The following is a 16566-nucleotide window of genomic DNA, read 5'->3' on the forward strand; positions in this document are numbered from 1 at the left end:
TCCCTCATCCCCGGAAGCATTCTAATAAGTCTCTTCCGCATCCCCCTCTGAAGCCTTACGCACTCTTCCCAAATTGCAGTGTCCAGAGTTGGGCACAATACCCCAGCCGTGTTCTATCTGGTGTTGCGGAAGTTATTCTTTTTTTTTTTTGTTTGTTCAGATAGTTTTTTTGAGGAACTCATAGTCAAACTGAATAAACGTTGGACCTTTTTTTTTTGTTTTCACGGGAGTCATCAAGAGGTCTCTGAAAGAACTGGTTTGGCAACAATGTAACCGGTTGCCACATGACTCAGGTTTAAAAAAACGGAACAGAAACCCTGGTAACGGGAAGATGTGGGCAGGGAAGTCAGTCGCGGGCCCTGTTAGGACAAGCCAGGAGCAGCAGTGCGCACCTGAGAGAGCAGAAAACGCGCAGGCTTTTTGGTTGTAGGGTCACTGTGTTTCACCTTCTGGAGTGAGCGGCTGATAAAGTGAGCCTCTTGCTGAAGAAGTGAAGGAAGGAGAGAAGAACGCAACACAGCTTGTTTTCCAGCATCGCTAAAAGACCCTGAGAAGTCAACTGCGTCAATTCATCTCGCCTCCTGTCTTTGAAGGAAGCCTGCTAAATGACTTCTCAATGCCGCCTGAAAAGAACAGTTCTAAAAGACCCCAGTGGCCAGTCTACGTGTACTGGGAGACCAGAATGCATGCCAGTTTTGGAACAACTGATCTCACCTGCTAGTTTTCTTCAAAAAAAGAAGCAAGTAATAAGCTCAAGTGTTTTTTTTTTGGTCTGTAACAGAGCTCTGAATTAAAAAAAAATCCCTTTTATTTTTCCGGTCAACCGGTGTATGTATGTGTCTGTGAGTGTGAGGGGCTAAGGTAAAAAGGGGACTTTAAAAAATTAAATCTGTGTGTTTATGCTTTATTTTATTGCTAGTCGAGACTGTGCCCTGTACGCCCAAATCCAGGTCATTGATGCATATAATGTGTGTGGGGAAGCAGTGGTGTCGTTTTGAGGCCCAGGCTAATACCCAGCCAACAGAGGTTCGAATCCCACCTATAACAGCCAGTGGGATTTAAAATCAATTTGTTCATAAATGTAATTAATTCATAAAAATCTGGAATTAAGAGCTAGTCTCGGTGATGATGCCATGAAAACCATCATCAATTGTCGTTAAAAAAAAAACCCCCACCTGACTCACTAATGTCTTTCAGGGAAGGAAATCTGCCGTCCTTACCGGGTCTGGCCTACATGTGACTCCAGACCCACGGCAATGTGGCTGACTCTAACCTGCCCTCTGAAATGGCCTAGCAAGCCACTCAGTTGTCAGGGGCAATTCGGGATAGGCAACAAATTCTGGCCTTGCCAGCGACGCCCGCATCTGTGAAAGAATAATTTGAAAAGAATAAGTCAATAACAACAGTGTCCCTTGTACTGAACGCTGGGGACCTTCCTACATTCCGAAAAACAACCATTCACCACAACTTTTCTTTCCTCTTAGTGAATTTTGCATCCATGCTCCTCCTGCCATTTTTATCCCATGGGCTACAAGCCTGTTATATGTGGCACTTTATCCAATGCCTTTTGAAAAGCTACATACATGACATCAACTGCACTGCCCTCATCAACCTTCTCTGTCACCTCATCACAAAACTCAATCATGTTAGTCAAACAGGACTTTCCCTTCACAAGTCTGTTGCTGGCTTTCCTTTATTAAACCACACTTGTCCAACTGACTGTTAATTTTGTCCCAGATTATCGTTTCGAAAAGCTTTCACGCCCACCGAGGTTAAACTGACTGGGCTGCAGTCGCTGGGCTTATCCTTATACCCCGTTTTTGAACAAGGGTGTAACATTTGTAATTCTCCGATCCTCTGGCACCAGCCCTGTATCTAAGGAGAATTGGAAGATTACAGCCCGTGCTTCTGCAATTTCCTCCCTTACTTCCCTCAGTATCCGCTCTTAATTTATCAACTTTAAGTACAACCAACCTCTCCAAAAACCCCACTTTATCAACTTTTATCTCCCCCAATACCTTTGCAACTTCCTCGTTTATTGTAGCTTTTCCTTGCTAGAGCTTTGGTCTCCTTATTTAAGAACGGATACAAGTGCGTCAGAGGCAGTTCAGAGAAGGTTCACTCGACTGATATCTGGGATGGGGCGGGTTATCCTATGAAGAAAGGCTGGGTCTGGGTCCATTGGAGTTTTGAGGAATGAGAGGTGATCTTATCGAAACATGTAAGATCCCGAGGGGAGTTGACAGGGTCGATGCTGAGAGGATGTTCCCCCTTGTGAGGGAGACTAAAACTAGGGGACACCGTTTAAAAATAAGGGGGTAGCCCATTTAGGACTGAGTTGAGGAGAAGTTCTTTTCTTTCACAGTGTCATGAGTCTTTCGAACTCTCTTCCTGGAGAGCGGGGAGGACAGGGTCACTGCAATATTTTTAAGGCAGAGGCTGTTAAATTCTGGTCTAACAAGGGAGTCAAGGGGGGGGGGGGTGGTGGGGAGGGGGGGTTAGGCAGGAAAGTGGAATTGGGGCCACAATCAGATCAGCATAATCTTATAGAATGGCGGAGCAGACTCGAAGGGGCCGAATGTGGTAGGCCGGCCAGAAGTGGGTTGGAATGACCAAGTCTAGAAGTAATGAAGCGGGTGGGGTTTCAGCAGCCAATGAGCAGTGGCGGGGGCGATGCTAGGGAGGTGGAAACAGGCGGTCTTAGTGATGGCGCGAATATGAGTTCGGAAGCTCAGCTCGGGGGTCAAATATGACAGCGAAGGAGCTTGAGAGAGTTGGTGGTGAGGCCGCGCTGGGCGTCGTCAGCGTACATGTGGAAACTTGACGCTTTAAACAAAGCTCTTATTTCTTCCATTGCTTTTCTCTCCACGCTGACAAAGTAAAACCACCCTTCACCTCACTTTGATTGAAGAGTTTGACCAATGCCACCAGCAACGTTTTGATTGGCGGAATGAGGGCCAGCCTGCATGGTGATTGGTTGGAAGTGGACACCCTGCTCTTTGGCATTAGTTGAGGAGGCAATGGGTATTGGCACGCTGTGATTGGTGGACGGGAGGTGCAGTATGATTGGCTGCACTGAGGGAGGCTCCATGATTGGTTGAAGTGGGACAGTCGCGCTCCGTGATTGGTCAGATGCAGGGACATACGGTTGGCTTCGTCCCGAGCTGGCGGGGAGAGCATGATTGGTCGACCTGATTGGTAGGCAAGCGACGATTGGTGAAGGGTGGCTATGGGGGCGCTGCGGTAGGTCAGACGAAAGTGCGACCCGATTGGCTGGACTCTGGTGGGGTGGGGGGGCGGGGGAGAATGATTTGATTGGCCGTCAGATGGGCCGTTCCCGATAGAGCGGCACTACGATTGGCTGTATTCGGCGCGGAGGGGTGGGGAATGGTCTGTTTGGCTGGCGCTGACAGAGCCGGGCCGCGATTGGCTGCGCTCGGTAAGGAGGCGCGATCTGGTTGGCCGTCCTTGAGTTGCCGCGCTATGATTGGCTGCACCGGGTGTGGGAAAGAGTGATATGATTGGCCGCGCTGTGATTGGCTGGGCTCTTGGGCCGGCGCTGTTGAGCGGGGTCGGTGCGTGAGAGATGGCGGCGGCGCGGTCGGTGAAGGTGAGAGCGGTGACTGAGAAAGACGGGGTGGGGAGGCAAAGAAAGAATAAAAATAAAAAAGGTCACCGTGTCCGGGCGGCGAGACAGGGGAACAAACCCAGCCGCAAAAAAAAACCGTTATGGAGGGGCTGTAGAGGGCATGCGAGGTCAGAGGTCAAAGGTCAAGAGGTCAAGACTGGGGGACATACCCCCAGAAATTGGCTCCAAACGAGAAATGTTTTATTATTTTCAACTTCTTTTAGGTGAGGGGGGAGGGGGGGAAGACAAAATCTTGCACTTTGAAGATGCCAACCACCAAAGCCTCGTGGAGTGGCAACGGGTTAGAGGGGCTGAATGGCCTTCTCCTCTTCCTGTGTAACAGGCTGCAGAGAGGGGCCGAGTGACCTCCTCCAACTGTTCCAGATGAGCTGCGGGCACAGATAGGGCACGTGGCGGTTTGAGAGCATAGCTATTACAGAAACATGGCTTAAGGGGTGGTGGGGGGGGAACAGGCATGGCAGCTCAACATCCCTGGTCACAAGGCGCGACAGGGAAGAGGATAAGAAAGGAGGGGGAATGGCAATTTTGGTCAAGGAAACTATTACAGCTGTGAGGAGGGATGATATGTTGGCAGTTTCATCAAATGAGGCCATATGGATTGAGCTAAGGAACAAGAAAAGGGGCAATCACACTGCTGGGAGTGTATTATAGACTCCCAAACAGTCAGAGGGAGATAAAAAGAGCAGATATGTAGGCAAATCTCTGAGAAGTGCAAGAACAATAGGGCAGTAATAGGGGATTTTAATTACCCCAATATTAACTGTTGCATTAAGGAGAGCTTTTTTGCCCAGTATATAGCAAGTCCAACAAGAGAGGACGCAGTTTTAGACTTAGTTTTAGGAAGTGAAGATGGGCAGGTGGAAGGAGTGGCAGTGGGAGAGCATTTTGGTGATAGTGATCATAATTCAGTCAAATTTTAACATAATTATGGAAAAGGACATAGATAGCACAGGGGTTAGAGTTCTCAATTGGGGCAAGGCCAATTTTACTAAACTGGGGAGTGATTTAGCAAAAGCTGACTGGAAACAGCGACTTGAAGCTAAATCAGTGTCTGAGCAGTGGGAGGCAAAGGGGAGATTCAAGGGGTTCAGAGTAAACATGTTCCCACAAAGAAAAAGGGTGGTTCGGCCAAATCTAGAGTCGCATGGATGTCAAGGAGCTTACAGGGTAAGCTAAGGCAGAAAAGGAAAGCTTATGTCCGACACCGAGAATTCAATACTACAGAAAGCCGAGAGGAGTATAGCAAGCGGAGGGGTGAAATCAAAAAGAAAATTAGGAAAGCAAAGAGAGGGCATGAAAGAGAGCAAAGAGAGGGCAAGCAAAATCAAGGTGAACCCAAAGATGTTTTATCGACAAATTACACAAATTAGGCCTGTTTTCGCTAGAATTTAGAAGGTTAAGGGGTGATCTGATCGAAGTCTTCAAGATATTAACAGGAAAAGACAGGCTAGCTAAAGATAAACTATTTCCACTGGTTGGAGATTCTAAAACTAGGGGGCATAGTCTAAAAATTAGGACCAGACCATTCAGGAGAGATGTTAGGAAGCACTTCTTCACACAAAGGGTGATAGAGGTTTGGAACTCTCTCCCACAAACAGCAGTTGAAGCTAGAACAGTTGTTAATTTTAAATCTAGACAGATAGATTTTTTTCTAAGCAAAGATATTAAGGGATATGGGCCAAAGGCAGGTATATGGAGTTAGGCCGCGGATCAACCATGTTCTCATTGAATGGCGGGACAGGCTCGAGGGGCTGAATGGCCTACTCCTGTTCCTATCTTCCTATGTTCCTATTAAGAGCAAGACAATAACTAAGGAAAGAGTAGGGCCCATAAATGACCAAAAAGATAACCTATGTGTAGGGGTGGAAGATGTTGGTATGGTTCTTAATGAATAGTTTGTGTCTGTCTTCACAACACAGGGCGACGATGCAGATATTGTAGTTAAGGAAGAGAGGTGTGAAGTATTGGATGTGATAAGCATAGGGAGAGAGGATGTATTAATGGGATTAGCATCCTTGAAAGTTGATAAACCACCAGGACCAGATGAAATGTATCCTGGGCTATTTAAAAGAAGCAAGAGAGGAAATAGCAGAGGGTCTGACCATCATTTTCCCGTCCTCACTGGATACAGGTGTGGTGCCAGAGGATTGGAGAATTGCGAACGTTGTACCTCTGTTTAAAAAGGGAGCGAAGGATTGACCAAATAATTACAGGCCAGCCAGTCTAACCTCCGTAGTGGGCAAATTATTGGAATCTATTCTGAGAGACTGGATAAACTGTCACTTAGAAAGGCACAGGTTAATCAGGGATAGTCAGCGTGGACTTGTTAAGGGAAGATCTTGTTTGACCAACTTGATTGAATTTTTTGAAGTAACAAGGAAGATAGATGAGGGTAGTGCAGTTGATGCGGTCTACATGGATTTTAGCAAGGCTTTTGACAAGGTCCCACAGGGCAGACTGGTTAAAAAGTAAAATCCCATGGGATCCAGGGAAATGCAGCAAGGTGGATACAAAATTGGCTCAGTGGCGGGAAACCAAGGGTAATTGTTGATGGGTGCTTTAGCGACTGGAGGGCTGTTTCCAGTGGCGTTCTGCAGGGCTCAGTAATGGGTCCCCTGCTTTTTGTGGTGTCTTCTTCTTCTTTGGCCTCCTTGTCTCGGGAGACAATGGGTAAGCGCCTGGAGGTGGTCAGTGGTTTGTGAAGCAGTGCCTGGAGTGGCTATAAAGGTCAATTCTAGAGTGACAGACTCTTCCACAGGTGCTGCGGATAAAATTTGTTGTCAGGGCTGTTTCGCAGTTGGCTCTCCCCTTGCGCTTCTGTCTTTTTTGCTGCCAACTGCTAAGTCTCTTCGACTCGCCACACTTTAGCCCCGCCTTTATGGCTGCCCGCCAGCTCTGGCGATCGCTGGCAACTGACTCCCACGACTTGTGATCAATGTCACAGGACTTCATGTCGTGTTTGCAGACATCTTTAAAGCGGAGACATGGACGGCCGGTGGGTCTGATACCAGTGACGAGCTCACTGTACAATGTGTCCTTGGGGATCCTGCCATCTTCCATGCGGCTCACATGGCCAAGCCATCTCAAGCGCCGCTGACTCAGTAGGGTGTATAAGCTGGGGATGTTGGCCGCCTCGAGGACTTCTGTGTTGGAGATACGGTCCTGCTACCTGATGCCAAGGATTCTCCGGAGGCAGCGAAGATGGAATGAATTGAGACGTCGCTCTTGGCTGACATACGTTGTCCAGGCCTTGCTGCCGTAGAGAAAGGTACTGAGGACACAGGCTTGATACACGCGGACTTTTGTGTTCCGTGTCAGTGCGCCGTGTATATTAACGATTTGGATGTAAGTGTAGGGGGCATGATCAAGACGTTTGCAGATGACAAAGATTGGCCGTGTGGTAGATAGCAAGGGGGATAGCTTTAGGCTGCAGGAAGATATTGATGGTCTGGTCAGATGGGCAGAAAAGCGGCAAATGGAATTCAACCCGGAGAAGTGTGAGGTGATGCATTTGGGGAGGCCAACCAAGGCAAAGGAATACACGATTAATGGGAGAATACTGAGAGGTGTAGAGGAAGTGAGGGACCTTGGAGTGAATGTCCACAGATCCCTGAAGGTAGGAGGATAGGTCGATAAGGTGGTTAAGAAGGCATATGGAATCCTTTCCTTTATTAGCCGAGGTATAGAATATAAGAGCAGGGAGGTTATGCTGGAACTGTATAACTCATTGGTTAGGCCACAACTTGAGCATTGTGTGCAGTTCTGGTCACCTCATTACAGAAAGGATGCAATTGCACTAGAGAGGGTACAGAGGAGATTTACGAGGATGTTGCCAGGACTGGAAAAATGCAGCTACGAGGAAAGATTGGATAGGCTGGGGTTGTTCTCCTTGGAACAGAGAAGGCTGAGGGGAGATCGGATTGAAATGTACAACATTTTAAGGGGCCTGGATAGAGTGGAGGTGAAGGGTCTATTCACCTTAGCAGAGAGGTCAGTGACGAGGGGACATAGATTTAAAGGGATTGGTAGAAAGATTAGAGGGGAGATGGGGAACAACGTTTTTCACCCAGAGGGTGGTGGGGGTCTGGAACTCACTGCCTGAAAGGGTAGTTAAGGCAGAGACCCTCAACTCATTCAAAAGGAGTCTGGATATGCACCTCAAGTGCTGTAATCTGCAGGGCTCTGGACCAGACGCTGGAGGGTGGGATTAGAATAGGTGGATCCTTTTGTGGCCGGCACAGACACGATGGGCCAAGTGGCCTCTTTCTGTACCGTACGCTTTCTGTGTTCCTATGTGACAGGCTCGAGAGGGGCAGAATGGCCTCCTCTCGTCACAGCCTGAGTGGCCCGAGACCCGAAGTTCCCCCCCGTCTGCCCTCTCAGGTGGACGTGAAGGATCCCGCGGTCGCTGTCGGAAGACGAGCAGTGGGGGGGTGCGGGGGCGCGGACGTTCTCCCCGGAGTCTCGGGGCCAACATCCATCCCTCAACCGACATCACCAACGGGGAACGGACGGTCTGGTGGTTATCGCCGCCCCGCTTGTGGGATCTTGCTGTGCCCACGCTGGCTGCCACCTTTCCGGCGTCACACTGAGAGCCCCCCCCACCCCCAAGCCTCCACCTGACTCAGTGTAGCAATGTTAATGGGACGCTAATGTCGATAGTAACATTGGCGGTTCAGGCCGCTGCCTTCACAGCTCGTACTGAGTGCTTTTTTCTTTTTTCTCCCCCCTCCCCTCTCCCCCCTCCCCGGCAGGGTTTGGTCGGTCTGGTGACGGGCGGAGCCTCGGGGCTCGGCCGGGCCACGGCCGAGAGACTGGTGCAACAGGGAGCCCGAGCCGTGATCGTGGACCTGCCGACGTCGGACGGAGCTGCGGTGGCCCAGGCCCTGGGAGACAGGTGTGCCTTTGCACCGGCAGATGTAAGTACGCCACCCACCACCGGGGTTCACTCTGCGGGAAACAGGGGCCGGGGGGGGGGTGGGTGGTGGGTGCAGCCATCGCTACGAGAGGAACATAGGAGGCCCATTCAGCCCCTCGAACCTGTTCTGTCATTCAGCGCGGCGCCCCCTTCGGCGCTGCCCCTCCGACAGCGCGGCGTTCCCTCAGTTCTGGCGTGCGGACTGGAACCCATGACCTGACTCTGAGCTGAGGCTGAGACATTGGAGTGAATCGCCTACTGGCTCGATCAGGCCATGTAGCTGGAGTGCAGCTAAGCAGCAAGTTTGCTGCGTCGGGTTAGCTGCCCTCAAATGGTGTCACGAAACCTCCCCCAGCAGGAATCTGCAGCGTCAGGAGTGGGGTGGGGGTGGGGGTGGGGGGGGGCGGCGCAGAGAGGTTCGAGGGCCCAACAAATGGAAGTGGCCTCGATTTTAGCGGCAGAGCAAATTGGCCCTCGCCTCATTCTGCTCGTCTTCCCCCCGTCAGGTCACCTCCGAGTCGGACGTCAAGGGCGCCGTGGCCCTGGCAAAGGAGAGGTTCGGACGCCTGGACATCACGGTGAACTGCGCGGGGGTCGCAGTGGCAGTCAAAACCTACAACTTCAAAAAGGATATCGCACACAGTCTGGAGGATTTCCAGAGAGTGATCACAGTACGAACTGAGTAATCAGCAGAGTGGGATTAGACTGGGTGGGATATTAAAGGGTACGGGGAGTGAGGGGGAGAATGGGATTAGACTGGGTGGGATATTAAAGGGTACGGGGAGTGAGGGGAGAATGGGATTAGACTGGGTGGGATATTAAAGGGTACGGGGAGTGAGGGGGAGAATGGGATTAGACTGGGTGGGATATTAAAGGGTACGGGGAGTGAGGGGAAGAATGGGATTAGACTGGGTGGGATATTAAAGGGTACGGGGAGTGAGGGGGAGAATGGGATTAGACTGGGTGGGATATTAAAGGGTACGGGGAGTGAGGGGGAGAATGGGATTAGACTGGGTGGGATATTAAAGGGTACAGGGAGTGAGGGGGAGAATGGGATTAGACTGGGTGGGATATTAAAGGGTACGGGGAGTGATGGGGAGAGTGGGATTAGACTGGTTGGGATATTAAAGGGTACAGGGAGTGAGGGGGAGAGTGGGATTAGACTGGGTGGGATATTAAAGGGTTCGGGGAGTGAGGGGGTGAATGGGATTAGACTGGGTGGGATATTAAAGGGTACGGGGAGTGAGGGGGTGAATGGGATTAGACTGGGTGGGATATTAAAGGGTACGGGGAGTGAGGGGGTGAATGGGATTAGACTGGGTGGGATATTAAAGGGTACGGGGAGTGAGGGGGAGAGTGGGATTAGACTGGGTGGGATATTAAAGGGTTCGGGGAGTGAGGGGGTGAATGGGATTAGACTGGGTGGGATATTAAAGGGTACGGGGAGTGAGGGGGAGAGTGGGTTTAGACTGGGTGGGATATTAAAGGGTACGGGGAGTGAGGGGGTGAATGGGATTAGACTGGGTGGGATATTAAAGGGTACGGGGAGTGAGGGGGAGAGTGGGATTAGACTGGGTGGGATATTAAAGGGTTCGGGGAGTGAGGGGGTGAATGGGATTAGACTGGGTGGGATATTAAAGGGTACGGGGAGTGAGGGGGAGAGTGGGTTTAGACTGGGTGGGATATTAAAGGGTACGGGGAGTGAGGGGGAGAATGGGTTTAGACTGGGTGGGATATTAAAGGGTACGGGGAGTGATGGTGAGAGTGGGATTAGACTGCGTGGGATATTAAAGGGTGCGGGGAGTGAGGGGGTGAATGGGATTAGACTGGGTGGGATATTAAAGGGTACGGGGAGTGAGGGGGAGAATGGGATTAGACTGGGTGGGATATTAAAGGGTACGGGGAGTGATGGTGAGAGTGGGATTAGACTGCGTGGGATATTAAAGGGTGCGGGGAGTGAGGGGGTGAATGGGATTAGACTGGGTGGGATATTAAAGGGTACGGGGAGTGAGGGGGAGAATGGGATTAGACTGGGTGGGATATTAAAGGGTACGGGGAGTGAGGGGGAGAATGGGATTAGACTGGGTGGGATATTAAAGGGTACGGGGAGTGAGGGGGTGAATGGGATTAGACTGGGTGGGATATTAAAGGGTTCGGGGAGTGAGGGGGAGAATGGGATTAGACTGGGTGGGGGACGTAGTGAAAAACCCAAATGGCCCATTTCATTGCTGGATTCTGTGCTGCTCCCCCGCAGGTGAACATCGGCGGGACGTTCAACGTGATCCGCCTGGCTGTGGCCGAGATGGGGAAGAATGAGCCTGACGCGGACGGACAGAGGGGCGTGGTCATTAACACCGCCAGCGTGGCCGCCTTCGACGGGCAGGTAGTTACCCCTGGCAAACGTGAGCGCCCATCCCCCCTCCTTCCCCTCCCCCGCCCCGTCTGTGTTCTACCCCATCCGATGGGGACCCGGCCTTAGCGGCCGGATGAGGCAGAGGCGCCGCGGTGCTTGCCGGGTGCCTCAGGGCTCGGCGAAGCTGACCTGTCTGGCCTCAACACTCTGTCGGTGAGTCGGGCGTCCTGTGAGGAGAGGTTAGGAGAGCATAAAGCGTCTTGGCAGCCACTGGCGTATGTTTGCAATGTGGACGCTGTGATAATGCAGGAAACGCAGCAAGCCAGTTTATGCACAGCAAGATCCCTCAATCGGCAATGCAATACATGACCCTGATCATCTGTCTTGTTCTTTTTTTTTTAAGTGAAGTGGGTTGAGGGATTAAATATTGGGTGCGAATATACCCTGGAGAACTCCCTCCCCGTCTGCCCTTCCTCCAGTAGTGTCCTCCCCCTCACGTCCGCCTGAGAGGGCAGACAGGGCCTCGTCCGTGCAGTGGATTGTGTCGGAGTATTTATTGATAAGTGGCCTTGTTCCTGCTTTTTCAGTCAGCGACGAGCTGAGGGGTAGTGATAACCGTGACCCATCGCGGGCTGATGTCAAAAATGTTGACCGCGGGTTTCCGATCTCTGGTACAAAGACCATTTATTCTTGTCCCTCCTCCCCTCCCGCTTTACCCAACCCCCCGCTCTACCGAACTGCAGGTGGGGCAGGCAGCGTATTCCGCATCCAAAGGTGGCATTGTGGGAATGACCCTCCCCATTGCCCGGGACCTGGCACCGCAGGGAATCAGGGTGGTCACCATCGCACCAGGTAGGCCCCTGCGGGACAGGAGTAGACGGGGAGCTCCGAGGAAGGGTGGTTTGCGCGGGATTAGACTGTGTGGGATATTAAAGGGTACGGGGAGTGAGGGGGAGAGTGGGATTGGACTGGGTGGGATATGAAAGGGTGCGGGGAGTGAGGGGGAGAGTGGGATTGGACTGTGTGCGATATGAAAGGGTGCAGGGAGTGAGGGGGAGAGTGGGATTGGACTGGGTGGGATATGAAAGGGAACGGGGAGTGAGGGGGAGAGTGGGATTAGACTGGGTGGGATATGAAAGGGTGCGGGGAGTGAGGGGGAGAGTGGGATTAGACTGGGTGGGATATGAAAGGGTGCGGGGAGTGAGGGGGAGAGTGGGATTAGACTGGGTGGGATATGAAAGGGTGTGGGGAGTGAGGGGGAGAGTGGGATTGGACTGGGTGGGATATTAAAGGGTACGGGGAGTGAGGGGGAGAGTGGGATTAGACTGGGTGGGATATGAAAGGGTGCGGGGAGTGAGGGGAGAGTGGGATTGGACTGTGTGGGATATGAAAGGGTGTGGGGTGTGAGGGGGAGAGTGGGATTAGACTGGGTGGGATATTAAAGGGTGCGGGGAGTGAGGGGGAGAGTGGGATTAGACTGGGTGGGATATGAAAGGGTGTGGGGAGTGAGGGGGAGAGTGGGATTGGACTGGGTGGGATATGAAAGGGTACGGGGAGTGAGGGGGAGAGTGGGATTAGACTGGGTGGGATATGAAAGGGTGCGGGGAGTGAGGGGGAGAGTGGGATTGGACTGTGTGGGATATGAAAGGGTGTGGGGTGTGAGGGGGAGAGTGGGATTGGACTGGGTGGGATATGAAAGGGAACGGGGAGTGAGGGGGAGAGTGGGATTAGACTGGGTGGGATATGAAAGGGTACGGGAGTGAGGGGGAGAGTGGGATTAGACTGGGTGGGATATGAAAGGGTACGGGGAGTGAGGGGGAGAGTGGGATTGGACTGTGTGGGATATGAAAGGGTGTGGGGTGTGAGGGGGAGAGTGGGATTAGACTGGGTGGGATATGAAAGGGAACGGGGAGTGAGGGGGAGAGTGGGATTAGACTGGGTGGGATATGAAAGGGTGCGGGGAGTGAGGGGGAGAGTGGAATTAGACTGGGTGGGATATGAAAGGGTGCGGGGAGTGAGGGGGAGAGTGGGATTAGACTGGGTGGGATATGAAAGGGTGCGGGGAGTGAGGGGGAGAGTGGGATTGGACTGTGTGGGATATGAAAGGGTGTGGGGTGTGAGGGGGAGAGTGGGATTAGACTGGGTGGGATATGAAAGGGTACGGGGAGTGAGGGGGAGAGTGGGATTGGACTGTGTGGGATATGAAAGGGTGTGGGGTGTGAGGGGGAGAGTGGGATTAGACTGGGTGGGATATTAAAGGGTGCGGGGAGTGAGGGGGAGAGTGGGATTGGACTGTGTGGGATATGAAAGGGTGTGGGGTGTGAGGGGGAGAGTGGGATTAGACTGGGTGGGATATTAAAGGGTGCGGGGAGAGTGGGATTAGACTGGGTGGGATATGAAAGGGTGTGGGGAGTGAGGGGGAGAGTGGGATTGGACTGGGTGGGATATTAAAGGGTACGGGGAGTGAGGGGGAGAGTGGGATTAGACTGGGTGGGATATGAAAGGGTGCGGGGAGTGAGGGGGAGAGTGGGATTGGACTGTGTGGGATATGAAAGGGTGTGGGGTGTGAGGGGGAGAGTGGGATTAGACTGGGTGGGATATTAAAGGGTGCGGGGAGAGTGGGATTAGACTGGGTGGGATATGAAAGGGTGTGGGGAGTGAGGGGGAGAGTGGGATTGGACTGGGTGGGATATTAAAGGGTACGGGGAGTGAGGGGGAGAGTGGGATTAGACTGGGTGGATATGAAAGGGTGCGGGGAGTGAGGGGGAGAGTGGGATTGGACTGTGTGGGATATGAAAGGGTGTGGGGTGTGAGGGGGAGAGTGGGATTAGACTGTGTGGGATATTAAAGGGTGCGGGGAGAGTCGGGATTAGACTGGGTGGGATATGAAAGGGTGTGGGGAGTGAGGGGAGAGTGGATTGGACTGGGTGGGATATTAAAGGGTACGGGGAGTGAGGGGGAGAGTGGGATTAGACTGGGTGGGATATGAAAGGGTGTGGGGTGTGAGGGGGAGAGTGGATTAGACTGTGTGGGATATGAAAGGGTGTGGGTGTGAGGGGAGAGTGGGATTGGACTGTGTGGGATATGAAAGGGTGTGGGGTGTGAGGGGAGAGTGGGATTAGACTGGGTGGGATATGAAAGGTGCGGGGAGTGAGGGGAGAGTGGGATTGGACTGTGTGGGATATGAAAGGGTGCGGGGAGTGAGGGGGAGAGTGGATTGGACTGGGTGGATATGAAAGGGTGCGGGGAGTGAGGGGGAGAGTGGGATTGGACTGGTGGGATATGAAAGGGTGCGTGGAGTGAGTACCAACGGCAGAGGGGGTGTGAGGGTATAAACTCGGTGGTGGGAGAGGTACGTGAGAGTTTAAGGAGGGACAAGTAACTGATATTCTGGGCACAGTCGGAATGTGAAGCAGGGAGTGCGATCATCAGAGCAAGTTGTGAGTCGGCCAGGCTGGTGAATGTCTCTTGTTTAAAACATTTTAATTGTCTTGATTTTATTTCTCTCTCTCACTCTCACTCCCCACCCCCCTCCGGCACCCTCCTTTCACTCTCTCTCCTTCCCACCCTGTCTTTCTTGCTCTCTCTCTCCCCTTCTCTCCCAACTGCCTCCAATTTCTCTTCCCTTCCCACCCTCACTCGCTCTTTCTCTCTCTCTTTCCCCTCTCCCTCCCTCCACCTCTCTCCCTCTTTTCCTGTCTCTCCCTTCCCTTCCCCTCCTCTTTCTTCCCTCTCTCTTACCCACCAACCTTCCCTATTCTCCCTCTCCACCTTCCCTCTCTCCCTCTCTACATTCCCTCTCCCTCCTATCTATCCCCCTCTCTCTCTGCCTCCCTCCTCCCTGTCTCCCCCCCGCCCCTCCCTGTCTCTCTCTCCCCCCCCCCCCACATCCCTCCCTGTCTCTCTCCCCCCACATCCCTCCCTGTCTCTCTCTCCCCCCCTGCCCCTCCCTATTTCTGTCTCCACCCCCCCCACCCCTCCCTGTCTCTCCACCCACCCTCCGCCCCTCCGTCTCTCCACCCCCCCGCCCCTCCCTGTCTCGCCACCCCCCCCGCCCCTCCCTGTCTCGCCACCCCCCCCGCCCCTCCCTGTCTCGCCACCCCCCCCGCCCCTCCCTGTCTCGCCACCCTCCCCGTCTCTCCGCCCCCCGCCCCTCCCTGTCTCTCTCTCCCCAATCCCTGCCCCCCCTCTCTCTCTCTCTCTCTCTCTCCCTCTCTCTCTCCCCCCCTCCCCCAATCCCTCCCCCTCTCCCCCAATCCCTCCCTCCCTCTCTCTCTCCCCTCCCCCAATCCCTCCCTCTCTCTCTCCCCTCCCCCAATCTCTCTCTCCCTCTCTCTCTTCTCTCTCCCCCCTCCCCCAATCCCTCCCCTTCTCTCTCTCCGCTCCCCCAATCCCTCCCCCTCTCTATCCCCCCCCCTCCCAATCCCTCTCTCTATACCCCCCTCCCCAATCCCTCTCTCTCTATCCCCCCCTCCCCAATCCCTCTCTCTCCCCCTCTCCCATTCCCTCCCTCTGGCAGGTTTATTTTCCACTCCGCTGCTGGCTGGACTCCCGGAGAAGGTCCGTAATTTCCTGGCCCGTCAGGTGCCCTTCCCCAGCCGCCTGGGAGACCCTGCTGAGTATGCCCACCTGGTGCAGGCCATCGTGGAGAACCCCATGCTGAACGGGGAGGTTATCCGATTGGACGGGGCCATCCGGATGCAGCCGTAGAGGGGGTGGAGCTCGTTGTGGGAGGGGGGGAGGGCGGGGGGGGGGGGGGGGGTAGGAAAGGTGTCTCAGTGTCTGTCCAATTCCAAAGGCTGAAATCGTACCCGATCCAGTCGCACTCGACCTCCCCTCTCTTGGATCGTTCTGACTGGAGGGACGCTCACTGGACTGTTCCATCCCCTCCCCTCCCAAACGTCCATCCCCTGACCCTATCCAAACCCTCCCCCGCCCAGTTCACAGAGGGTCTTCTGCCCTGCCCGCCTTGTCTGAAGCAAGGCCACTCAATGCTGTATTGCCTGTGGAGGATGTGGGGGAGCCTATAATGGACAGGACCCTCCTTTGCTGGGTTACAGACAAGCGGTGCCAAAGCTTACTGAGATCGCCCACCCTTGGGAACGAGGCGACGAGCACTGTCTGAATAATGAAGGGGGGGGGGTGGGGGGGGGTGTGGAGTGTGCGTGATGGGACAGGGGACACAAACGGATGCTGGGTGTGCGCCCCACCTTCGTTCCCCATGGCGAGTGGTAAACGATGCCGTGGGGGACTCTGAGCAGGAGAGTGGGGGGGTAGAAGCGCGACCGCGCCAACTGCCCGTGCCCATTTAAGTTAGGTATCTCAATCCTGAGAGTTGACGTCTCGCAGACGGTGACGGTTGCTCAACCTGGGGGCGGGGGGAGGGGGCCCGTAAAAGGCGGTCGAGGACCGTGCTTCCGCAGCCTTGTCCCGAAGCCCGACTGAACTTTTGAATGCGGATCACGGGTCTGATTCTCTCGAGACAGCTCTTAGCTGATTAAATAACGCCGTGTGTGCTGACAAGGTCTGCTGCCTTTATTTTTAAAATGTGGGGCCAATCGCGTTGCAAAAAAAGGGCGGGAAAATTTTACTACCCCGGCACCGCCGTCGTAGGTGTCACAGCGTGCAATGTCAAGATTTCCCGGT

General features: G+C 53.5%; 1 protein-coding gene across 1 annotated transcript; it reads left to right on the forward strand.

Annotated features, from left to right (window-relative positions):
• The first annotated feature begins 3510 nt into the window (after positions 1 to 3510).
• hsd17b10 (hydroxysteroid (17-beta) dehydrogenase 10) lies at positions 3511 to 16443 on the forward strand. Its single transcript, XM_068024330.1, has 6 exons — positions 3511 to 3610; positions 8404 to 8568; positions 9074 to 9238; positions 10822 to 10950; positions 11664 to 11772; positions 15440 to 16443. Exons 1-6 carry the CDS (start codon positions 3587 to 3589, stop codon positions 15628 to 15630), a joined length of 783 nt encoding a protein of 260 aa, XP_067880431.1. The 5' UTR covers positions 3511 to 3586; the 3' UTR covers positions 15631 to 16443.
• The last annotated feature ends 123 nt before the right edge of the window (positions 16444 to 16566 follow it).

This window comes from Heterodontus francisci, chromosome 49, assembly GCF_036365525.1.
Source record: "Heterodontus francisci isolate sHetFra1 chromosome 49, sHetFra1.hap1, whole genome shotgun sequence".
In the NCBI taxonomy this organism is placed as follows: Eukaryota; Metazoa; Chordata; class Chondrichthyes; order Heterodontiformes; family Heterodontidae; genus Heterodontus; species Heterodontus francisci.